The sequence below is a fragment of the Corythoichthys intestinalis genome, chromosome 5 (genome assembly GCF_030265065.1).
Source record: "Corythoichthys intestinalis isolate RoL2023-P3 chromosome 5, ASM3026506v1, whole genome shotgun sequence".
NCBI lineage: Eukaryota > Metazoa > Chordata > Actinopteri > Syngnathiformes > Syngnathidae > Corythoichthys > Corythoichthys intestinalis.
Window position 1 is genome coordinate 32760992 of NC_080399.1, and position 26294 is coordinate 32787285.

Below are 26294 nucleotides of genomic sequence, written 5' to 3' on the forward strand. Positions count from 1 at the left end.
CGCGATAATTTTGACAGCCCTACTTTACACTATAGGTCATAGTTGCAAGTGTAATAATATCAGATCTACACACGTACAGTATAGTATACAGTGCTGGCCAAAAGTATTGGCACCCCTGAAATCCTGTCAGATAATGCTCAGTTTCTCCAAGAAAATGATTGCAATTACAAATGCTTTGATAGTAATATCTTTATTTACTTTGCTTGCAATGAAAAAACACAAAAGAGGGTTCAGTCAACTTTAATCCATTTTAACTGGCTGCAAGTGTGACCCCCTGTTATGTGCCACTGGTAAGTTACAGGTGCTGTTAATTACACAAATTAGAGACGCATCACATGATTTTTTTTTAAAGGGTGCCAATACTTTTGTCCAGCCCATTTTTGGAGTTTTGTGTAAAATGATTTATTTTATATTTATTTATTTTTGTGTGTGTGTGTGTGTGTTTTCATTGCAAGCTAAAATAAATGAAGATATTTCTACCATAGTATTTGAAATTGTAATCATTTTCTGGGAGAAATTGAGCATTATCTGACAGAATTGCAGGGGTGCCAATACTTTTGGCCAGTACTGTATGTCTATCCAGAGCCAATAGTATTTGTGTCGAAACCAAAGATTTTTTTTCTCACACCCACACACACACACACAATCCAAGTACAGTATTTTTAAGTTCTAGATGCAGTATTCAAATATTTGAAGTGAGACTAACTGACAGAAGAGTGGTTCACTCAGCTGACTTTGGTGCAGCCGGGACCCAAACATGCTTGCCACTGTAATTGTGTGAATCCATCTACATGTTCCTTGTGATTGATTGGCAACCAAACCCAGTTGTTGTCTGCCTCTCGCCCCAAAGTCAGCAGAGATACTACAGCTTCTCCTTGACCCTGAACGAGCAATAGAAAATGGATGGCTTGAATTTCAAGCACCTTCGAGCTGCACGCAAGTGGGTGTGAATTATTGGTTCGCATCAGATACTGGTGCACATTCACATGCTCTCTCCATTTTGAATCAAACAATGAAGGCCACCATAACAGAGTAAGAACGTTGCAAGAGCTTGAAAGTAGCTCCAGAGACGGGTGTGAAAACAAACATGACCCTCAGTCAAATAGGGACAGTCAGTTTATTGAACAGTAAATTGTGACAGGAAACACTTTTCTTTTTTACCATGGCATCGTAAACAATGCATAGGACGTGGTGTCAATCACCGCACACAAAGATAAACACCCTCTGTGTCATGAAAGGTATTCTTGTGTGGGGGGGGTGTATTAAAGTGCTGTGTAATGCACATTTCCTCTCAGAGGATGTGAACAGAGTTTGTGAGGAGGGATCAGACCCCCGAAAGGTTGTGAAGGTCTCGTTTATACATTATTGTGATGCTGACGTTGGTAAGTTTATTTTTGTTCCTAGTGTGTTTCGCTTCTACTTATTGCATATTAGTGAGCTGGTTCCGTGTACGTCTAAGTTTTAGGTAACCGTGTAAAGCAATAAATCTTTAGATAATAAATGATTCACTAAATAATACATCTTATTATATCTAAGTTACATTCTTATATTTGATTCATTAAGAATATGTAGGCAATATATATTTTGTGGATAACTGCTCATAGTGCACACCATCACATGGGTCAGGGTTGTCTCAACCCCACATATAGAAACTCTGCTATTGTTTTAAATGAACTGAAATACATTTCACATTGGAATCTGTGTGTCTGTACACCCTTTGGGACTGTTCATCAAAGTGTGAAATCATGTGCCTTATTCGTCCTTTGTGCTTTCTTTACCAACACTCAAATGTCTTTTCTGCACAAGGATACAGGGACAGCACATAAGTGTGACAGACAGACAGACACACAGAAGCAAAGAGAACCACTACACTTCAGCTACATCACTACACTGTCTGGACGCACGCACACACTCACGTAAGCAAATTCACAAGGTCAGCAATAATTCATGGCATGAGTAACGCTTACACAACATTGTCAGAGCTAAATAAGATAAAACAAGGGAGAGGTTTTCAAAATAATAACCAATTAGATTTAAACAAAATAAGTGTAATCACAGGAACGGCATACATGAGATGAAAATTTGGAATGTTATGAAAAGCATAATAGTCGATTATGAAGATGATCTTATGTAAGCAAATTTTCCTGTGGCTCAGCTGTTACAGTCATTACGGCCGGAGGTGCCAGCCGACCTTATGGCTTAGACTGCTGACAATTGCTTGCATGAGATTCAGACACTATCATTAGCGGTGTCCCCATCATTGCGGGGCCACGTAATGGAGTGAGAAATGGTCGAAAAGACCGATGTTACAGTCTCATGTCAGCAAATCTTCATTGGCCTTGTCCAAAGTATACTTCATTTTAATAGGGCCAAAGGCTATTGGCTAGGTCTTTATTATAGTCCTACCACTATTATATGCCTCTTCATTTCATCCAGCTAAACAAAAGTGAGACTTATATGATCTATGAAAAGCCAGGCAGCATTTATTCTATACCCTTGATATCCAGCTTAAGGTCCATGTACGGGTATACTTTTTTTCCTCACTAGTAACACCATTCAGCATATGAGGAATGATTGTGGCTTGCTAGTACCCCCCACTCAACTACTGCCTTCTATGAGATTTCTGCAATCTAGTAGGACAACTACAGTGGGTACAAAAAGTTTACACACCCATTTTGAAGAAAAATATAAACATGAGTTCTGTTTTGACTGGAGCGCAGTCAAAATGGTTTGGAGGTCTAGGGCTCTCAGTGGTACTAAATGATGAGCATTGCCTGCCAGTCCTCTCAGTTTAAGTGAATTGGAATTGAATCATTGTCAATGGCAGGCAATGAGTTAAATACTATAAAATTTTAAAAAGTAAATAAACCAACTTTAGAAAGCTATTAGGGGCCATAACCAGATTATTTATATTGTGTTCATTTTAAGTTAATTCGTTTTTTTTTTGTGTGTGTGTGTTTTTTGTTTTTTACATTTTATTCTTTTATAATTGTATTTATTCATTAACAATATATAACACAGATAAATTGAGATATGATGTCTACATACGTATCTGAAAATCACATTTTGTGACGTCCATTAGACTGGAGGTATATATCTTGTGTTCCGCTTATTACATACATACATGTACAGTATACATATGTATGTATACCGTACAGTATATATGAAGTGCATTTATTATGTACAGTATATCGTGCTGTCAAAATAAAACATTTAGCCATCTTCAGAATAAAACTTTGAAAGCTGGAGCCCAAATATTACCGGAGCCCAAATATTACCCCATGATCTCTGAAGAATGAGACTGATGTCTTGCCTTGCCATGTATTTTGTCCTACTTGGGGGCTGAGGTTTTCCTACTAGCGAGGAAAAAGAGCTCAAAGTACAATATATCGAATGGAAACAAGGATAGAATTTGGGTGCCATTGTTTGTGAAATCATTGAATTTTATATCAAATGAATGCTAAGTACTGGCACCGCCGAGCAAATTTCTCCTATTGCATACACCCATTGGCATGTAAGCGATATTTGATGAATTCCTTCATCATAACACAAAGTCACCTCACAATGGATATGATGGGAATGAGAGGTAGGTGTGCAAATAAGCCATCATGTTCAAAACAAAACAATATATCCAAAAGCATAGACTTCATATCATCTGCATATGTACAATATAGTCAAGGTGGACACATCAATATTACATACAAACATACAGTGCCATACAACCCATAAAAAGAAACATTGATAAATAGTTGTTACTCCCACAGATAGTACATGTTAAAAAGTTGCATCTGATATCTACAGTGCAACAATACAGCAAAGTGGGCGCTAGAGCGGAATGTGATTGGATTAAAAAGACATCAAAGTCACCTTGATCTCCGGTTCGATAAACCAATGGCAGGGATTTAGAACTGCGATGCATACATTGAGAGATAACAGGGACCGCTTTCCCAGGCAGCGTAAAGCAAACAAGCACATCCACAAATATGTTTGGTAAACAAAACAAGCAATGGTTTGATTTTGGATTTCACGATTAAGGTTGGTAAATAGCTCTTTGGGCCCTGCACGATTCAAGTTCCGATAAATTCCATACATCAAAATTTCTGTAAACAATGATTTAAAACTGCCATCCATGATAACTGACTACTGTCTACCAGCATTCTGTGATTATGTATGTGTGGTTCTTTGAGAATAGCCCACTCCAGTCTACACAACACAATAGGATCTTTCAGAATGAGTGAACAGGAGAGTCATTGTAAATGTGGCGGATGGAATCTGATCTACGTTAAAAGAGATGAAAAAATAAACAGGTAATAAAAGACATCTTATGGTTTAAGGGATGTGGCTTCTCAGGTGTACTGTTATCACATCAACACTTTGCCTGAACTAGACTGCTCCAAAAAAATGATAAAGGGAACACATTCTTATCCCAGTGAAACTTAAGTCTGTCATACATAATAACGATCGTGAATCAGTTTGCCCTGCTGTTGTGCAAAGGGAACATTTGCCTAGATTCACATGCTTTCACTGCTATCGCCACCAGTAAACGCATGAGGTGCTATCAGCAGCCCACACTAGTTGCTTAGGCAGTGCAGATCCTCCAGTATGACACATCCATAATCATCATGGCCAGGAGGTATGCCGTGTAACCAGCATAGTCAAAAATGTGGAGGAAATACCAGGAGACAGACGAATACACATTTTTTTTAAAAGATGTTATAGGGATGGCATGGAGGCATTTAGAATTGAGACATGGATGTTTCTAATTTATGTATGATTTTAAGTTCCTAGTGATGGTTCTCCTGTTATTTTGCTGTCCAATAATTACATTATGCAATCCAAATACAGATTTTACACTAAGCATTAAATTTCATTTATCCAGTGTTCCCTTTATATTTTTAGCAGTATATATTAAAACAAGAGCATTGGGTAATATCCTGAATAGCGCTGTTAGTAAAAATCTCGATATGTGTGCTTATATTTAAAGTGGTTGCATTCATCTATTTTAAGTTTGTCACATTTGATTCGATGAGGATCGCTGTTTTAAACAATCAGGTAAAGAGCAGCTTGCAAAACTGCAGCAACCAAGGGCAGTCAGTCTACCTTGAAATTTCAATAATATAAAACGACATGTCTTGTCATTAAAAATTCAGCCGCCCTCAAAACCTAAACTGACATTTGTAGCTTCACATCAGGATTGATATGTGCCAGCATAGGCGGCTAGACAGCAAACAGAGGCTACCTCCTGCATGATTCAGACATTCAAGACAATAAATTCAAAACAGAAATTAGCACATAATCATAAAAAATACCAACATGATGGTCTAGAAGAATGAGATGACTCTTCACTCAGGTGGTGGTGTGATGCGATCTGGACAGGAAAGGATATGCTTCCTAGTTGTCCTTTTTAGGCAAGAAGCTAAGAAGATACTCTCCTACGCCCAGGAAGTAAACCACCTGAGCGATGCCAAAAAGAGGTGCGATGACCAAAGCTCGACAGTAGGCCCCCTTCAGGAAGGCTGATGGGCCTTCATTGCGCAAGATTTTCCTTGAAAGCCCATAACGACAAAGCATTACACAAGTTGGAGACATAAACATGACATACAGTGGGGCAATTAAGTATTTAGTCAGCCACTAATTGTGCATGTTCTCCCTCTTGAAAATATTAGAGAGGCCTGTAATTGTCAACATGGGTAAACCTCAACCATGAGAGACAGAATGTGGAAAAAAAACACAGAAAATCACACTGTTTGATTTTTAGAGAATTCATTTGCAAATCATGGGGGAAAATAAGTATTTGGTCAATACCAAAAGTTGATCTCAATACTTTGTTATGTACCCTTTGTTGGCAATAACGGAGGCCAAATGTTTTCTGTAACTCTTCACAAGCTTTTCACACACTGTTGCTGGTATTTTGGCCCATTCCTCCATGCAGATCTCCTCTAGAGCACTGATGTTTTGGGGCGGTCGTTGGGCAACACGGACTTTCAACTCCCTCCACAGATTTTCTATAGGATTGAGATCTGGAGACTGGCTAGGCCACTCCAGGACCTTGAAATGCTTCTTTCGAACCCACTCCTTTGTTGCCCTGGCTGTGTGTTTGGGATCATTGTCATGATGAAAGACCCAGCCACCTCTCATCTTCAATGCCCTTGCTGATGGAAGGAGATTTTCACTCAAAATCTCTCGATGCATGGCCCCATTCATTCTTTCCTTTACACAGATCAGTCGTACTGGTCCCTTTGCAGAAAACCAGCCCCAAAGCATGTTTCCACCCCCGTGCTTCACAGTGGGTATGGTGTTCTTCAGATGCAATTCAGTATTCTTTCTCCTCGAAACACGAGAACCTGTGTTTCTACCAAAAAGTTCTATTTTGGTTTCATCTGACCATAACACATTCTCCCAGTCCTCTTATGGCTCATGCAAATGCTCTCTAGCGAACCGCAGACGGGCCTGGATGTGTACTGGCTTCAGCAGGGGGACACGTCTGGCAGTGCAGGATTTGAGTCCCTGGCGGCGCATCGTGTTACTGATAGTAGCCTTTGTTACTGTGGTCCCAGCTCTCTGTAGGTCATTCACTAGGTCCCCCCGTGTAGTTCTGGGATTTTTGCTCACCATTCTTGTTATCATTTTGACGCCACGGGTGAGCTCTTGCATGGAGCCCAAGATCGAGGGAGATTATCAGTGGTCTTGTATGTCTTCCATTTTCTAATAATTGCTCCCACAGTTGATTTCTTTACACCAAGCGTTTTACCTTTTGCAGATTCCGTCTTCCCAGCCTGGTGCAGGTCTACAATTTTGTCTCTGGTGTCCTTCAACAGCTCTTTGGTCTTGGCCATAGTGGAGTTTGGAGTGTGACTGACTGAGCTTGTGGACAGGTGTTTTTTTATACCAATAATGAGTTAAAACAGGTGCCATTAATACAGGTACCGAGTGAAGCCTCGTTAGACCTCGTTAAAAGAAGTTACACCTCTTTGACAGCCAGAAATCTTGCTTGTTTGTAGGTGACCAAATACTTATTTTTCACTCTAATTTGGAAATAAGTTCCTTAAAAATCAAACAATGTGATTTTCTGTTTTTTTTCCACATTCTGTCTCTCATGGTTGAGGTTTACCATTGTTGACTATTACAGGCCTCTCTAATCTTTTCAAGTAGGAGACCTTGCACAATTGGTGGTTGACTAAATACTTATTTGTCCAACTGTATGCGGTGTCAGTTAAGACACAATGAGATCACCTGATGCAGTCGGTCACTCCGCTGTACGTATCCTCTGTGCTCCCCCGGTTTAAAGACTGAAGTCTTGTCTTTATCACTGTAGCACACAAAGAGCACATCAGAATACCAAATCGGCATCAATAACGTTCACAGGTTCGCCACTCACCGTCGACTGGGTTGACCGCAACTGCAGCCGTGCTCCCCGCTAAGCAGCCGGAAATGAACGACACATAGAAAGGAGCGGGTCCATCAGCACCTCCCTTTCCGAATTTATTCAGGTTAGCAAAAAGAGGGAAGTAGATGATGGAGAATGGAACATCCCTAGGAAACAGAATACAAATTGAATTACATTGCATTACTAAGACAAACGCCACTGTGCTATCTTTGTTTTACCTGAGCAATGTGGCACCTAGGCCCTTGTATAATCCAGCAATTCCCTTTTCCCTCAGTAATTGTCTGGTGAGCTGCATTGCAGTTGGCGACTTGGGTTCCACTGTGCCAGCTGGCACCGATTCTGGCATCAGCTTCCTTTGAGCCGCTAAAAAGCATAGGAAATATTGAGAAAGAAAAGATTAAAACAAAAGTAGTTTTCTAGTCAAGTCTTAGTGATGTTATGTAGCTTTTTTTTGTTTGTTTTTTGTTTCTCAGATGCATTTTAGAATACATGGTATTGTCTGATTTTTAAACAGTGAGACACAGTAGAACCAAATGAGATGCTGTACTATTTATTTACCTGAAAATTGTATGGCTTCTCATACTTCTTAAAATATGCAATATTGGATTGGATGAAAGGTCATAATTTTAGCTTCAGGTTAAACGTGCAAAAAAGTGTAGTGCCATTTTAAGCTGATATATTGTCTACTCTCCCATATTTTTGTAAACATATAGGTGTTAATTTTCTCAAAATACAGTATATGCTAAAAATGACCCATTTCAGTAAACCATTATTATTGCAATTATCATTCATCATCCAAAATAGAACAAACAATACAGAAAACAGATGGATGCATCAGTATCATAAATACTGAGAATTTCACAACAAGTTAGTAATGTTTAAAGGTGGTCTCTGAAATTCCAGAACATTTTTCTGTTGCCAACATTTTATAGCAGCATGTAAATTTTGTAATGTCTTCAAATAACCGCATGGAGCCACTATTTCTCTAGTTTAAGGATTTACACAGAGCCACAAGAACAGTTTAATTTTCTTACCAATACGTCCAGCATCTTGGAGCTGAATTTTCAACATCTCCATAGGAGTGGTGACAATAACCTACAACAGAACAGAGTTTAAATGTTAAAAGTACTTTTTCCACAAACTATGATTACAGTCATTGGAATGAATCTGATTATATCACATGTCCAAAAATATACTAAACTAAATGTCAGCCTGTTTTCCGATTGTCATACTAATATGTATAACGTCTGAACAAGAAGAAGAAGAAGAAGAAAATGGTCCCCTTTGCAGCTACCATCTTAATCCAAGGTTAGATACGTTTAATCTAATCATGTTCTTTGGGTTTGAAGTCTTTGCCCTCATTGACGAGAACAAGCAATTATTTACCTTTGAGTCACACAGTGCACGAACTGAGGAAAAAATGCACCTTTTATATTAACTGGTAAGGATTTCACATTCAGAAACTAAGAAGAAGCTTCCAAATCATTTACTGTACATATGGTCTTGTGTAATTGTTGCTGCAGGCTTAGACACATAAGGGGGCAAGAGCTGGTGTTCTGCATGAACGAGGCAGCAGTTCCAGATGGAGAACTGCAGGATACTATTCAAGCACCACCTCAATTACTCACCTGGCAAGTGCCTGCACCGCACCCAGCCAGCATCTCTTTGAGCAAAGTGAGCTTTCTGGAGAGTCAAAAGGCAAAAAAAAGGTGAAAAAAAAGTCAAATGGAGCATGATAATCAAGATTTTTTTCTAGAATTGAAATGAGACTTTACACCACTTCTGAGTGTTCACTGGCAATTTCAACAGTCCAGACACATGGAAGAATAAATAATTGACATGCGGCTGGGTCAGTCAAGTCAATCATTCATCAGTCTGAACGTATGTCACTATGGAGATGGAGTTAAAGCTACAGTATATCTCATTAGGGACAAAGAATATTAACCCCAAGGTACATAACTGCTGGTGAATATGATATTTAAAACTGTAAATAGGATTACACACTGGATTAACAGTCTTGCATACAAGTAACTCTATATCCATTAACTCTTGCCATGCATTGTTTGGCACAGCCCAACATTGGAACACAGACAGCTAATGTGTACAGGTACATGTTAGCAAACTTGCTTATCACTATTTGAACAAGTAGCAGCCTAGACACGTGTTAATCCCTCACCCATCCTTGGAGAGGTGATGCCTGAAGAAGTCATTGGCCGCTAATTTGATGGCTTTTTCTGGCGTGACCAGTGTTAAATTCACCGCCGCACCTAGAAGGGGAGAGAAGTGGCAAAGCATAAATGAGTAAAAGGGAAAGAAAAAAAATAGAAATAATAGGACGAAAAAAATTCAGTGGAACCTCTCAATTTTAATGGCCCTAATGTTGTATAATTAGGAGTTCATACAATGATGCAAATAGGCTTTCACTTGTGGGTGCATCTGAATATATTTCAATATCTTAGAAAAATTGATTTATATCAATATTTCCATTAGAAATGTGAAGCTCAGATATTATTTAGATCACTGAATGCGGTACAATTTGCCTTGTTTTCTGTAGCTATATCATATGGACTTTGGATGTTCCTTGATGGTAAACTACGATCAGCGAAATTGTGAAAAGAAAAAAATAATCATGATGTTGTGATCTGTGTGTTGTGAATCTACAGCCACTTTACTTTTTGTATTTGTAACTACACTTCTGAAGAAATTACATTGTTTTCCACAGTTTTGTAATATTTTCAGATGCACATACTGTATTTAGCACTTTTCTACCTTCAAGTTACTCAAAGCACGGATTCCTCATTCATCAACTGATGATCCGGGAAGAGGAGCAACTGGGGGTTTCAGTATCTTGCTCCAGGGCACTTCCACATGGTCACGGAAGGACTGAGGATTGAACGTGCAACCTTTGGTTGGCAGACGACCACTCAGCTACCTAAATCATGCTTCTAATTTTGCACAGAATGTCAGCATATTGCGAAACAATAGCGTACTTCATGAATGCCCGACTGTTACTCTATTATGGTTTTAGAAAGTAGATTCATTTTTACTCATGTATAACAGTTAAATATGTTCCAAATGAATTAAAACACTGCCTGGACAGTTAATGACAGTATCATTATGGCAGTTTAACCTTGATTTTAATGTCAGTTTATTCTCCATCCCCCCTAAATTGTCAATTGTCGATCTAGTAGGAATGGTTGTCTCTTTCTGACCTTCATTTGGTCTGTCAACTAGTCCATGCTGTTCCCTGCCTCATAAAATCAAATGCGAGAGGCTCGAGCTCATCCATGAATCTATTGAGGACAAGATTTTAAAAATGAATAGATGGGATAAGCGAAGCTAGATTGGAAGTCATTCACCAATTGATCAGCATTCCTGAACAAACTGTGTTTGACCTCTGAGGTTCCACTGTTGTTGTCCGCAGTCCTTAATGCGATTGATGCCCTTTGACTCTTCTTGCTTTCTTAATTTTTATCAACTTTTTCCTCAACTTCTAAACTTACCTCTGTACATCCCAAAGTATCCCTCTGACCGGATAGTCTTGATAAGGCAATCTGACCTGAAATAGAAAACAAAACAAAACAAAACAACAACCGGAGAAATGTTACAGAAAAGCGCTGATGACAGGTCTTGTGTGTCAAAGAGGATTTACATGCTGGTGTAAAGGCGAGATCCATTTTGCTGGTTTTGCAAGCGAGTTTTAGCCAAGTCGATGGGAAACACGCAGGTGACTCCAATTAGACCAGCGACACCCCCATTGATCAATTTGGCAGGCAAACTAGAAAAGACGAAAGCATGAATGTGCAAGATAAAAATAAGGCCAAAGTACTGTTGTATTTATAGCACAACCTTACCTGATCTGCTTGTCAGCCATTTATATGAAGCCCTGGCTCCTCACTGTTCTGTCAATGTGTGTTAACTTGGTGTGGTGGAACAGTCGTGTTATACAGTGGGCTGTTTGTTATAGATGCGTCCTGCAGTGGAGTCAGATTATGTATTGAGAATGATGATTCTTAGTCTACTTTGTCTTGTGACACTTTCTGCTGTCGTGGGGGTATCTGAAATGAAATGCAGGGAGATATTTTACTACGATATTAGTGTGTTAAATTCATGATGATATATTTATGATTTAATATGAAAACAAATTCCTACGGTGAATATTGTATGTGGATTGAATGCACCGACGCTAACTTAAACCACAATAATTTGCAATATACAGGGTGGTACAAGAAGAGTCTGAAAGCCAACTCAAGCTCAAATGATGATTTAAAAGATTTAAAAGTCAATGGTATGATTCCCGTTTCTAGGTTATATCAAGAAGGGCATTCGTCGTAAAAACTTTTGTGGCAAATTTATCAGGCGAATCAACTGTTTCGGTTTGATGACCACTTAGTGGTAGAGCCAAAAGGGATATTTTGTATTTCAAAAGATTTAACAAGTTAAATAAATAACATTTTAATCGTAGATTATGTTATACAATTTTCTGGTACACTGAATAAATGGAAGCAAAAAACAACAATATATCTTGAATGTGTCAGAGGTTGCAGATTCAACATAAGTATTTGTTTTTGCTTTCATAGGTAGGTATCATGGTCGTACACTTTACTGTTCGAAGATGGGTGCTGAGTGTACCACCTTTCTATGACTTTTCGCTGTGTCACTCAAATTGACTTCATTAGAAATGGGACTTAATCAGACACTTTAATGTTGCCATGTTATAGTCGTAGGGAAGAAGGCTTCTTTTTGTTCTTCTTAAAACAATAATTTTTAGCCAACACATTAAATACATTGCTAAAGTGCTCTCTATTTCTGGTGCTTCAGTGTGTCAAGATGCTTCCTTTTCCCACTTTTGATATCCCCTCCCCCTGCTTCCACCAATCACTGGTTGCCTCTGTAGGAGACCAAAGCCTGCCTCCGCCTAGTTATGCGTCTCAGTCACGAGTCACGACTCCGAGCTTTTATGAATCACAACCCTGCAGAGTGGTTGGCTTTTTTGTGTACTCCTCACATTAGCAAATATCATTAGGACGTCACTCTGCTCGGACAGATTACAAAAATATGGATGTTTCCATGGTAGATAACAAGGAGGCAGCTGTGATTTGGTGTGTTTAGCTCATACAGCTTCGTGACACCCCCCACCCCCACCCCCGACCTCCTCCAGAGGTGGAGAAAAGAATGTGTGTATGTGGAGTTGGCAGGTCAGATGAGGTCATAAATCTGCCCCTCTGGCAACTTCTGACAGTGTTTTTACTCTGTCACTAAAAAGATACTGTACTGTTTTTAATCTTTGGAAATTTGGTTGATCAAGAAAACAAAGCAACATATTTTGCAATGCTTTTGTGGCAAATGACATAAGCAGCCAATCTTTGAAAATCAAAACACATGAAAATGCCATCAGTGTGTTCTTCTGATCATCATATCTTGTTCTTTGTTGGTGCTGATTTTGAAAAAACATGGCTGTTTCCCCAGGAAGGCCGCATAATTGTTTTTATGACCATCCTTTCAGGTAACAATTTCATAATTTAGTTTATTGATGGGGAAAGTCATGCAGAATAGAGTTGTCCCGACTAGTCGAAGTTGTCGACGAAGTAAATGGGGAAATTCATTCAGAATAGAGTTGTCCCGACTAGTGGACGTTGTCAACGTCGTTGATGACGTAAATGTGTCCACGAGAACAATATCCCGTCGACGGTTATAAGGGAGTTATGAAAAAAATATATATATAATATATATATTGCTGGCCAAAAGTATTGGCACCCCTGCAATTCTGTCAGATTATGCTCAATTAATACCCTGCAATTCAGTCAGATTATGCTCAACTGCTCCCAGAAAATGATTGCAATTATAAATGCTTTGGTAGTAATATCTCCAAAATTGGGCCAGACAAAAGTATTGGCACCCTTTGAAAAATCATGTGATGCTTCTCTATTTTATGTAATTAAAAGGACCTGTTACTTACCTGTGGCAAAAACTAAATCACACTTGCAGCCAGTTCAAATGGATTAAAGTTGGCTCAACCTCTGTCCTGTGTCCTTGTGTGTATCACATTGAGCATGGAGAAGAGAAAGAAGACCAAAGAAGTGTCTGAGGACTTGAGAAGCAAAATTGTGAGGAAGCATGGGCAATCTCAAGGCTACAAGTCCATCTCCAAAGACCTGAACGTTCCTGTGTCTACCGTGCACAGTGTCATCAATAAGAGTGAAGCCCATGGCACTGTGGCTAACCTCCCTAGATGTGGACAGAAAGGAAAAATTGACGAGAGATTTCAACGAAAGATTGTGCGGATGGTGGATAAAGAACCTCGACTAACATCCAAACAAGTTCAAGCTGTCCTGCAGCCCGAGGGTACAACAGTGTCAACCCGTACTATCCGTCGGCGTCTGAATGAAAAGGGACTCTATGGTAGGATACCCAGGAGGACCCCACTTCTGACCCAGAGACGTAAAAAAGCCAGGTTGGAGTTTGCCAAAACTTACCTGAGAAAAGCCAAAAACGTTTTGGAAAAATGTTCTCTGTTCAGATGAGACAAAAGTAGAGCTTTTTTGGAAAAGTCATCAACATAGAGGTTACGGGGGGGGGGGGGGGGGGACAGGCCTTCGAAGAAAAGAACACGGTCCTCACAATCAAACATGGCAGATGTTCCCTGATGTTTTGCGGTTGCTTTGCTGCCTCTGGCACTGGACTGCTTGACCATGTGCATGGCATTATGAAGTCTGAAGACTACCAAAGAATTTTGCAGCATAATGTAGGGCTCAGTGTGAGAAAGCTGGGTCTCTCTCAGGGGTCATGGGTCTTCCAGCACAATGACCCAAAAAACACTTCAAAAAAGCACTAGAAAATGGTTTGAGAGAAAGCACTGGAGACTTCTAAAGTGAACAGCAATGAGTCCAGACCTGATACCCATAGAACGCCTTGTGAAGAGATCTAAAAAAATTGCAGTTTGGAGAAGGCACTCTTCAAATCTCAGAGACCTGAAGCAAATGGCCAAAGAAGAATGGTCTAAAATTCCAGCAGAGCATTGTAAGAAACTCATTGATGGATACTGGAAGCGGTTGTTCGCAGTTGTTTTGTCTAAAGGTTGTGCTACCAAGTTTTAGGCTGAGGGTGCCACTACTTACTGTAAGTCCGGCCCATTTTTGGAGTTTTGTGTAAAATGATATTGATTTAATTTTTTTTTCATTGTCTTTTGTGTTTTTTTCATTCATTCATTCATTCATTTTCCATGCCGCTTTTCCTCACGAGGGTCGCGGAGGTGCTGGAGCCTATCCCAGCCAACTACGGGCAGTAGGCATGGGACACCCTGAACTGGTTGCCAGCCAATCGCAGGGCACAAGGAGACATACAACCATTCACGCACACACTCATACCTACGGACAATTTAGAGTGTTCAATCAGCCTACCATGCATGTTTTTGGGATGTGGGAGGAAACCGGAGTTCCCGGAGGAAACCCACGCAGGCACGGGGTGAACATGCAAACTCCACACAGGAAGGCCGAAGCCCGGGATTGAACCCTTGATCTCAGAACTGTGAGGCAGATGTGCTAACCACTAAGCCACCGTGCCGCCTGTGTTTTTTTTTTCATTGCAAGCAAAATAAATGAAGATTTTTCTACCAAAGCATTTGTAATTACAATCATTTTCTGGGACAAATTGAGCATTATCTGACAGAGACAGGAGACAACAAGCTGGCGGCTCGTAAGACCATATAACGACATTTTTTATTAAAGTTGCCTTTATGTGCGATGTACAACGGAGAATTAGGGGTTAATGTCTTGCAAATGTAGCTGAATAAGCGGTATAATCAATCGAAGAATATATACTAATGCTTTGTCGTAGCTCCCAGCTAAGGTACACGTAAGGGCAGCCGTGGCGCAGTTGATTGCTGGAGTTCTTGTTGGACTGAAGGGTCAACGGTTCGATTCCAGGCTATGACTTCCCACTATCAAAGCGCCCTTGGGCAAGGCACTGAACCCTAATTTGCCCCCAGTGGGTTGGCAGCGCCTTGCATGGCAGCAGCACCATTGGTGTGTGTGAATGTGTGCGTGAAAGGGTAAATGTGTGCTAATGTAAAGCGCCTTGGGCAAGGTAGACATGTAGTTAAATGCGCTCTATAAGTACTGTCCATTTACCATTTACGTATGTAAAGGGCGTAGCAGCTCACAGGTACCTTACCCCTACATAATAATGAGGCTTTTTTCTGGTAGCAATGGTATTACTTTGATCTTGTAGTCCTTTTTTGGGGGGGTGGGGGCCCTAGAACTCCGTCGTAGCGTCGTATCAATGTGCATCATTAAGTTTTTTGCACGTATTTCACTCAAATGATTCGTGACATTTATTTATCTACTCTGCTGGTGCTCACTCTGATGCTGCGAACAATATAGGCGTACCACAAAAAGAGAAAGTAAGAATTGTTTTGAATCCTGTTGGAAAAGTGAAGTCACAGTGTTCTGAATCTGTTTACATTCCATTCTTTTGCACTAGTTAATGCCATTAGCATTTGACCTCATTGTTTATTCATTGTTTATTCATGATTCATTATTGTTATTTATGTGTTTATTTGTACATTGATAAAGAATTTAATTGTTCCAAAATGTTTTTGTGAATTAATAATCGTCAACAAAAATTTTAATTGCAAGATTAGTTAAAAAAAAAAAGTTAGTAAAATAATTATTAGACTAGTCGACTAATCGTTTAAAAAAGTCTGAAGACTAATCGGGAGAAAAAGTGTTGCTCACGACACACGAAAAAACATCTACATAAACTGGACTTCATTTTAAATCTGGATTGAATATAACTGTGTTGTACACCAATTCATGAGTCATCCATAAAACTGCATTTGCCTATCTTTTTGGTCATGCCAGCAGCTTAACGTGTCAAATGTAGTTTATCACCAACCCATACTGCACTGTGTAGTCAGTGTGTTTTTTATTTGGCCCACAGTATGTTTTTTGCTTGCCGGTGCTGTCATGACAATCTGAGTTTGTGTGAATGAGACAAGTGGCCTCAGTGGCCTCATTTCTTGCTGACAAAATCGCAGAATATTACTTCTCACCAAACGCACCAAAATGCATTATTGGGACGTACACTCCAGTTGCAGTTCCAGTGGAACAATAGTGTCCTCGACGTGTTTTTTTGTTTTAGTCAACAATTTACCATTGTTATGCCAACAGAAATTATGCAAGATAAAAGGAACCCTTGAAATTATACCTACAGACTATTTCAAATTGAGCTCTTTAGAGTCAGGAGTCTTTCAAAGTCCAGCCCCAATTACTACAGTACAACTCTGGCAGCAATCAATAAATCAATTAATCGTACAACAAATGAAGCCATGGGCAAGCACAGCATGCTTCTTTGTTTTCCTTATCTTTAAATGTATTTTATATGTATAAGGCTTTTCTAGGTAAGCAAAACTTTGCCTCAGTGAATAAAGATAATTATAATTCAGAAGCAACATTGGTTTCCTTCAATATCTAATCTCTGTCAAACTCATTTGGGAAGCTGTCACATTTATGAGCTACACAATTTTACTTAATAAGAACTGTTTTTGAGTTTATGCTGTACCTGCTGCTAGTCTGGACAGGTTTGCCAAGTTTTCCAGTTTTGTTTGACATCTACACACGCAGGTTAGTCCATGAGTGGGAGGTCCGTAACATGTTATATAGTACTCACGTGAAAAGTGAATTAATAAAATAAGATTAAGGTGATAGGTTTGGGATTATCAATGTCGAACTAGCAAAATTGCAGCAATGATTCAACGCTAATAAATTATCTCTGAATCTTGAAAAAACAAAATACATGCTATTTGGCAGAAAAGGTCTCAAGGAGCACTTAAACATACAAATAAACCATGTGACAATACAAAGCGTAAGGGAGCACAAAATCTTAGGAGTAGTAATTGATGATTTATTGACATGGAAGGCCCGTGTGAGCCATCTGCGTAATAAGCTTGCCAGAAGCATTTCTATTCTCTTTAGAGCCCAAAATATGCTAGATGAGAAGGCTCTCCAAACTCTCTACAGTGCACTGATCTTGCCGCATCTCAGCTATTGTTCAAAAATATGGGGACACACACATAAAGTACATCTTCATCCTCTACTGATCCTTCAAAAGAAAGCAATTCGGATCATCCACAATGCGCCATTCAGATCACACACAAATGAGCTCTACATCAAATCCAAGCTTATAAAATGTTATGATTTGATACACTTCAAAACTGTTCAGATGATGTACAAGGCCCACTCAAATTGTCTCCTGTCTAATTTACAAATTCGATTCCAAGTGAGGGAATTCAATTATGAATTGAGAGTGAGCAGGTTGTTTACTTATCGCAAAGTTAGAACTACGTTAAAATCATTTTCGGTTACTAACATTGGCACTCGCCTCTGGAATGCTATTGACCCAGCACTGACCAGCATAGGGTCACTGGCTGCCTTTAAAAGGATATACAAGGACAGTATTCTGAGTTGCTACCATGATTGACCTTAATACTATAAAACTACTGCCACACACACTGACACAACATAGTGTTCCCACAACAAATAAATGATAGGAATGTCAGGGGCAAAGATAAAGTAGTCACAACGTAGCATGCCCTAAAAATAAGCCCATAGTAAATGCAGAACATTAACTGCTGTCTTGCATGCTGTCCACTTGATTTGAACTGTAACAGTTGTGTACAATGGAGTTGCTGAACTGGTCGCTGAGTTCTCTGGACAGAATTTTTTTTTTTTTTTTCCAACAATGCGATGTACATCGAGCCAACACCCATGTCCGGCCAACACCTTCACGTCTGGATTCACAAATCTGACAATCGAATGAACTCACAATTGATCGACAACTTTACCTAATTGTTACGTCCAATCAATGACTTTTGGGAATAAAATTCATGTGAAGACAAAAAAAAAACAAAAAAAAAGCTGTTCATGTATCACAATGTATAATGCTACCATGTATTGACTGTGCGTCTTTAGTTGGTTGAAGGGGACGGGACTTGATAAGCATATGCTTCTCCCGTTAGCACTTGTCTTTTTTTCTTCGGTTTTGTTTCTTCGGGTTAATCATATCACAAAGCTTGTAACTGCAATGATACCGATGATGATGACAATAAATACATTATTGCACTTACTTTAAAATAAGTCTGTGAATTATTTTGGAAAAATAAATGATGAATTAAAAAGCTCAGACGATTTCATCCCAAATTAACTGAATATATCCTTCATTGAAACCACAGGTGTGCAAACATTTTCAAGTAATCTACCAACTGAGGTAAGAGTTGCAGAGTTATATTTACTCTTATGCAAAAAGAATGTGAAAAATATCATCTAGGTAATGAAAGTAAACTGTCAGTAATTTTGATTTGGAATCAGAATCATTATAAATTTAAACAATGCCCTACCCAAATCAGAGCAACCTGTAAAGACATAAAGACAATATTTTTTATTTATGGGCTAAATGCTTTCAACCTGTTTAAAAATATCGTAGGTGAAGAATACCTACAGTTGTGGTCAAAAGTTTACATACACTTGTGAAGAACATAATGTCATGGCTCTCTTGAGTTTCCAGTTATTTCTACAACTCTGATTTTTCTCTGATAGAGTGATTGGAACAGATACTTCTTTGTCACAAAAAACATTCATGAAGTTTGGTTCTTTTATGACTTTATTATGGGTGAACAGAAAAAAGTGATCAAATCTGCTGGGTCAAAAATATACATACAGCAGCGCTAATATTTGGTAACATGTCCCTTGGCCATTTTCACTTCAATTAGGCGCTTTTGGTAGCCATCCACAAGCTTCTGGCAAGCTTCTGGTTGACTCTTTGACCACTCCTCTTGACAGAATTGGTGCAGTTCAGTTAAATTTGATGGCTTTCTGACATGGACTTGTTTCTTCAGCATTGTCCACAAGTTCTCAATGGGGTCTAAGTCAGGACTTTGGGAAGGCCATTCGAAAACCTTAATTCTAGCCTGATTTAGCCATTCCATTACCACTTTTGATGTGTGTTTGGGGTCATTGTCCTGTTGGAACACCCGACTGCGCCCAAGACCCAATCTTCGGGCTGATGACGTTAGGTTATCTTGAAGAATTTGAAGGTAATCCTCCTTCTTCATTATCCCATTTACTCTCTGTAAAGCACCAGTTCCATTGGGAGCAAAACAGCCCCACAGCATAATACTACCACCACCGTGCTTGACGGTAGGCATGGTGTACTTGGGGTTAAAGGCCTCACCTTTTCTCCTCCAAACATATTGCTGGGCATTGTGGCCAAACAGCTCGATTTTTGTTTCGTCTGACCACAGAACTTTCCTCCAGAAGGTCTTATCTTTGTCCATGTGATCAGCAGCAAACTTCAGTCGAGCCTTAAGGTGCCGCTTTTGGAGCAAGGGCTTCCTTCTTGCACGGCAGCCTCTCAGTCCATGGAGATGCAAAACACGCTTGACTGTGGACACTGACACCTGTGTTCCAGCAGCTTCTAATTCTTGGCAGATCTGCTTTTTGGTGATTCTCGGTTGAATCTTCACCCTCCTGACCAATTTTCTCTCAGCAGCAGGGAATAGCTTGCGTTTTCTTCCTGATCGTGGCAGTGACAAAACAGTGCCATGCACTTTGTACTTACAAACAATTGTTTGCTCTGTTGCTCTTGGGACCTGCAGCTGCTTTGAAATGGCTCCAAGTGACTTTCCTGACTTGTTCAAGTCAATGAATCGCTTTTTCAGATCCATGTATGTATATTTTTGACCCAGCAGATTTGATCACTTTTTCTGTTCACCCATAATAAAGTCATAAAAGAACCAAACTTCATGAATGTTTTTTGTGACAAAGAAGTATCTGTTCCAATCACTCTATCGGAGAAAAATCAGAGTTGTAGAAATAACTGGAAACTCAAGAGAGCCATGACATTATGTTCTTCACAAGTGTATGTAAACTTTTGACCACAACTGTAAATGGCTATGGTATCCTTCAATATCTTTAGTCACTCATTGAAAAGCAGTCTCTACTGCAGAACCTTGAACTCGGCATTTAAAGTAGCCATTGGACACGTTCAATAAAATCAGTGAGTGCACCCACTGACTGCTACAGATAACAACTCTGTTGTGACCCTTGTTCATCATTTCAACAATGAGTCCATAAATATTGCTTCTTTCACAAGGACAGCGCCAGCAAGCAGCAAAAACAACCAACGCAAAATGTCATAAGTACACAATGCAAACGGTTAAACGCAATGTATACCGTTGATAATTAGGTCAATTTCTATTTCTTTCTAACCATAACCCTAGGGGGGGGATTTATCACTTAAAAACATGATTAAGTATCACTACAATCAGGTGACACAGTCATAATGCGCTCTGTGAATTTTATGTTCATCTTAAATCAGTTGCCGTTGGCCTTGCTCTGGAAATTATGGTTACATTGTGCGTGAATGTTTAGTAATGAGTAACTAAAAAGGGTTATAACATCAAATACAGTAAAACATTCCATGCAACACTCCTAATATTAACAATGTTACATCATTTTTACTAGTCTGTTACCATAAAAATAAAAAGTGGCTGTATTTGTATGTACATGAACAAGAATTATTCACAACAGGGTAATCTGAGTTTTAAAATAGATATTTGATCGAAACAAGGTTTATATACCAAAAACAAATACAATGCTTTGTTTGACAGGGATAAAAGTTGATTTACTGTCAAAATTTGTTCTCAAGGAGAGATATTGTGTTGCAAAAAAAGACATTGGAATTGCGCAACTTTAAAAAAGAAATACTGTACATTAAAATGATGTATTTTTTGAATGGCTGTATAGATATGCTAACTTACAGGGCCAACTGAAAAGAAAGCACAAATATGCACTTTTTGAAGTGTCCTACAAAACTTAAAGTGACATTGAGTTTTTCCATTTGCAACGCAGATAAGACCAGAGAAAAAGTGATGACATAGCTCGATAACGCTGCTTGATTTGATCTGCTTTGATTCATATACTTTAGGACGCTTAGAAAATGTTTTAAAATAGCACTGTAATAGCTTTAGATTCTAAAGCCAAAATTGCCACAAGTAAATTTACAAGCAAATTCCTTTCACTAATTCAAATCAGAGTACCTTGTGCGTCACGCCTTCTTGGCTGCCTTTCAGTCCTCATGTAGCAAATAGATTGGAATAGGACCCTCACTCATTGACAGTGTGACTAGAAAAATCATTACAGGAAGTCGCCTAGCCCTGGAATAGTCACATGAGCGTGCATTGACACAAAACGTCAGCAAAATGAACCCAAAAAGATAACTACTCTAGCAGAGTGGCGGTTATTACCAGTGACAAATGTGACCATTGTACACAGAAGAGTCTGACGTGCTGCCTGTACTTTTCAGATTTTTATTCAATTATTTTCTCTATGAACATTTTCTCTATGAACAACATTTCTGAAATCAAAACAAATTCTTGACAAGTATCCTAAAACAGATTGGTTCAGCCTTAGAGGTTAGAGCCTCTAATTAGTGTGATACTATGTGCCTCAGGTTATATAGATGTTTTATGACAATTACAAATTTTACATCTGTCATTTAGCATCTATTTGCTGAAGCAGCTGGTAGTCATCATGCTTATTCTGGTGGCGATTTGCAAATTTTTATCTATTTTTGGACAGCATGGCAGAGACAAGGGATGAACTTTGTGGTGTCACAGATAAATCTGATTACGACTCTCTTTCCTCCAACATGAGGATTATAAACCAACTCGCTGAAATCTCCCTTTGCAATTTGTCTCTTGGTGCAAGTGAGTTATAAGCTGGCCAAAGCAACGAACAAACAAACACACACACAAAAAACCACTAAAAATAACACTATCATCGCAGTCCCTTTCTGTGTGACAGCACACCTATCCCTTGCACACCTTAAATTTGCCAGCCTCTCTGGTTCCCTATAACATGATATGGAAGCACAATAGTGAGTGAGCCTGCCTCAAGAAAACAAAAAGACAATATGCAGCACTGAAGCATCTGGTTTCACTTATAGATTATAATAAAAACTTGAATGACCTGAATGACTTTCACAAGGCGAGAGCAGAGCATGTCAAGCAACCACAAACACATACTGTCCAACCAAGTGACATTCAAAGTCCTTCCCTCTGGGATTTTAGCATACTCTAGAGGACTGTTGTATACAGATTAAACAGAGGAAAAACAAGCAGTGGAGGACAAAGTATGCCCAAAAAAGAACTAAAGATGTATGGGATGTCACCCTACACCAAGAATGGCCTTGCTCATCAATAATTCCTTGGCTCCAGTAATGTTTTTCAGGTGCAGCAACCCTTGTAAACCAAGACTGGCAGTGAAACTACATTGTTGGCCTACTAAAACCAACAATTACTGCAAGTCTCTCTCTCATTGCATGACCTCTTTAGTCTGTGAAACATGCCCCTGAATTTAAATTACTCTTCACTTACAGTGTAATATATGGTACAGTAGGAGTGGGAACCTCTTGGTACCTCACGATATGATACGATTTGCGATACAAAACTCACGATAACGATGATCTGACGATATGGCGATACAACGATTATCGATACACTGGTCAGGAAATCATTCTAGGATAGTCTGCAAACAACTAATGATCAGAAAAACAAGCTTCTGCTGTGAACTGGAATGAGTACATCACTAGTAGACGTCCAATCCATTTGAACCGGGAGGGTTCGTTCATTCGCTCCCATCCCTCCCACTTCAAACTGATTGAACGTCTATGGCCGTCAGTGGCAGCCATTGCCAGGCAATGAGGTAATTTTGGGCCATTTAAGGTCATTTACCTGTTGATGTTCAGTTACTTCCTGTTGATTTTGGGTTATTTTATGGGTCACGTCCTGTTTATTTTGAGTTACAGAACAGGAAGTGACCTGGGAATCACCAAAATGAACAGGCAGTGACTCAAACTCAACAGGAAATGACCTGTAAATGTCCTAAAATGAACCGCAAGTGACCTGTAAATGCCCAGAAAATCGGACAGAATGACTGTGAAAGCTCTGGTTTTTAATGAATGAACGTTCCCAGCATAGGCGGAGTTTGACTTTTGGGGTGGGGTGGGGGGGGGCAACATATTGATGACCCCAAAACGCAGTGTCAGCAATAAAATGAAATTACAAGAATATTTATAATAATAGGTGCTGCGTCACCAGTAGGTGGATGGCGAGATAGTGTAAAGCACTTTGAGCGCCTTGAAAGGTGGAAAAGCGCTATATAAGTATAACACCATTTACTATTGACAATGAGCGTTTTTTGTTTCCCATCATACTTGAGGGGAATTTTAAATCAGGCTGCTTAGGCAATACTTTTCAACAAGATCGTCATCCATTGAATATGGTACGCCCGCCGGTGTCGTGCCAATGTAGTTTCCCCAGTCAAAAATTGTATCCCCTGGGCGGAGCCATATGGAGGTACATTTGTGTCTTTATTATACAATCAAAAAAATGTTGCTTCATTCAAAATATATATTTTCAACCCCCCAAAATGTCGATTCAATCAATAAAATGCGTCTGAATGGAAAAAACTGAACTATGAAACTCAAAAAACAAAACAAAAAAAAAATGCATGTGAAAGTTATTTTTCTTTGATTTTTTGGGGGGGATTGAAGTCAAGTTTTTTTTTTTTTATTGAAGCAACTTTTTTGATTGAGGTAATGTTGATTTGTGATTTGTGCCACATTTTAGCTAGGACATTTTTGTCTTTTTTATTCAATTAAAACAAATGACCGTCTAAGTTGCTAGTCACATATCTTTTCGAAAAATAATTTTGACCCATTATAAACATATATTTTTGGTTCATTTCATTCATTTTGCAGTTTTATTGCTTTACAACTTTTATACATATAAGAAAGACAATTCCATGCAATGACACATGCCACCAGGGGGGGCCTGGCCTCCCTGACCCCCCCTTAAAATCCGCTTATGGTTCCCATTCTAAATGGATTGGGCGTTGTGCACCATCAATGCTACCTTAGTTAACTGAGACACTATTATGGTGGAAGATTTGGTAGCAACTTGTTTCCTTTTAATTTTTTTTCGACATTGACACCTTTTTAAAACGTAATCTCGATTCTTGGCAGGAGCATATCGATAACCTTTTGGGATACAAAGTATCACGATATATCACCATTTCGATATTTTGTCACACCCCTACTGTACAGTATAGCTCCCAATATCAGCACTACTGACTCTGAATCAATAGTGGCAATGAGAGAATTGGTGAGAAAAGAGGTGTGCTCACAATCCACTACAATACTACCATTCTCCGTTCATGCACAAATGACACAACAGCGCCGCATATGACGCGCGACAGCCAGCAAAAAAAAAAAAAAAAAAAAAAAAAAAAACACAAAAAAAAAAAAAACACTAGGCTTGTCAGTCTCACGCAAAAATATGTATTTCGGAAGATATGTATCATAAATCTGGTTGCAACACCTGCCTTACTGGATGTCCAATACGTGATCATAACGCTTTAAATGTGTATTGTGTTTCTCTTCACTCAGCTATTAAAATGACAAAGATGTCAAATAACGGCGAGGATGTCGCTTCCGATCGCAAAACCAAGGCTCGCCGTTTCTCGCGTAGCTTATCCAGCACTCTCACGACAGGAATTAGTGCATTTTTCTTCAAATGACGCAGTCGCGTAATTTTATTAATACATTGAATATGCACATGTCGATTCGAAACATTGTAATGGGCAACTCTGAGCCCCAGACAACCGCCACATTGACATGAAAAATAGAGCGTTGGAGTAGCCTACATACCACAAATATCTGCTCCCGTTAACCCCTCTTTCTCCGGTTTAGATGATCAGGCGAAATGTGACCCTTACACTGAAAATGATTTAGCGACAGAGCGGCTAACCACCGGTCTTACTAGCATCTGAGTACCGGGAAGGGAAGAAGAGGAGGTGGAAGTAAAGTGGGGATGGAGGGAGGTGGGTGGTTAGTGGGAAGGTAAGGGGAGGGGAAACTGATACTGGATAGACTAGGATGACTTGAATTCAAGAGAAAGGGGATATTGAAAGGGGTCCTCTAGTGGTTTTGTAGTGGAAGTACACTCGTTTTCTGTGTGGACAGGAAAAAAGGTGTACGAATGGGGGATGGGAATAGTGACCTTGAAAAGCAGCGGAGAAATCTCTATTAAATACTCTGTTCAAAAAAATAAAGGGAACAGTAGAATAATACATTGTAGACATGAATTAAATATTTTTATTAAATTCTTTCTTCTTTCCATAGTTAAATGTGCTAACAACAAAATCACACAAGAATGATCAATGAAAATCAAATGTATCAATCCATGGAGGTCTGGATTTGGGAGTTATACTCAAATTGAAAGTGGAAAAACACACTACAGGCTGATCCAACTTTTATGTAATGTCCTTTAAACAAGTTAAAATGAGAACGGACCCAAGGCCAGAAGGCTCCTCGCCTGGAGGTCACGTAAACAACAGGCGAATAGGCACATTTACAAAATTAAAAACCCTGAAACTGACAAATTGGAACATATTTTAGAAAAAATACAAGAGTCTTTTGTGATTTATTATTCCAGATTATATACTCAGCCCCCAATGGATGCGACTAAGATAGAAAGTTTCCTGACCTCTCTTGATTTACCTTCAATTGGTACGGAGCAGAATGAGATGTTAGTACGACAGATAACAGAGGAGGAAATTAAAAAAACTTTGTCGAACCTGAAGGGGAATAAAATGGCGGGGCCGGATGGCTACCCTTCTGAATGGTACAAATGTCTAAAACACTCTATTACACCTTTGCTAAAATCATGTTTTAATCATGTTTTAGGAGGTGGCACGCCACCACCCTCTTGGCAACATGCAATTATTTCTTTGTTACCAAAATCAGGGAAGGAACCGACAGAATGTAGTTCATACAGACCTATTTCAAT

At 39.2% G+C, this 26294-nt stretch overlaps 1 protein-coding gene across 2 annotated transcripts; it reads right to left on the reverse strand.

Annotated features, from left to right (window-relative positions):
* Positions 1–1098: 1098 nt before the first annotated feature.
* slc25a22a (solute carrier family 25 member 22a) lies at positions 1099–25449 on the reverse strand. 2 transcript variants are annotated; one of them, XM_057837257.1, is made up of 11 exons: positions 25154–25449; positions 11242–11445; positions 11040–11165; positions 10891–10946; positions 9564–9654; positions 9016–9070; positions 8422–8482; positions 7606–7750; positions 7379–7533; positions 7234–7309; positions 1099–5545 (listed from the first exon to the last, which is right to left on the reverse strand). In XM_057837257.1, the coding sequence occupies exons 2-11, from the start codon at positions 11259–11261 to the stop codon at positions 5392–5394; spliced, it is 939 nt and encodes a 312-aa protein (XP_057693240.1). In that variant the 5' UTR covers positions 11262–11445; positions 25154–25449; the 3' UTR covers positions 1099–5391. The 2 variants fall into 2 exon arrangements, with proteins under 2 accessions (XP_057693240.1, XP_057693241.1); XM_057837258.1 differs by lacking the exon at positions 25154–25449 and adding an exon at positions 21483–21591.
* Between the last annotated feature and the right edge of the window lie 845 nt (positions 25450–26294).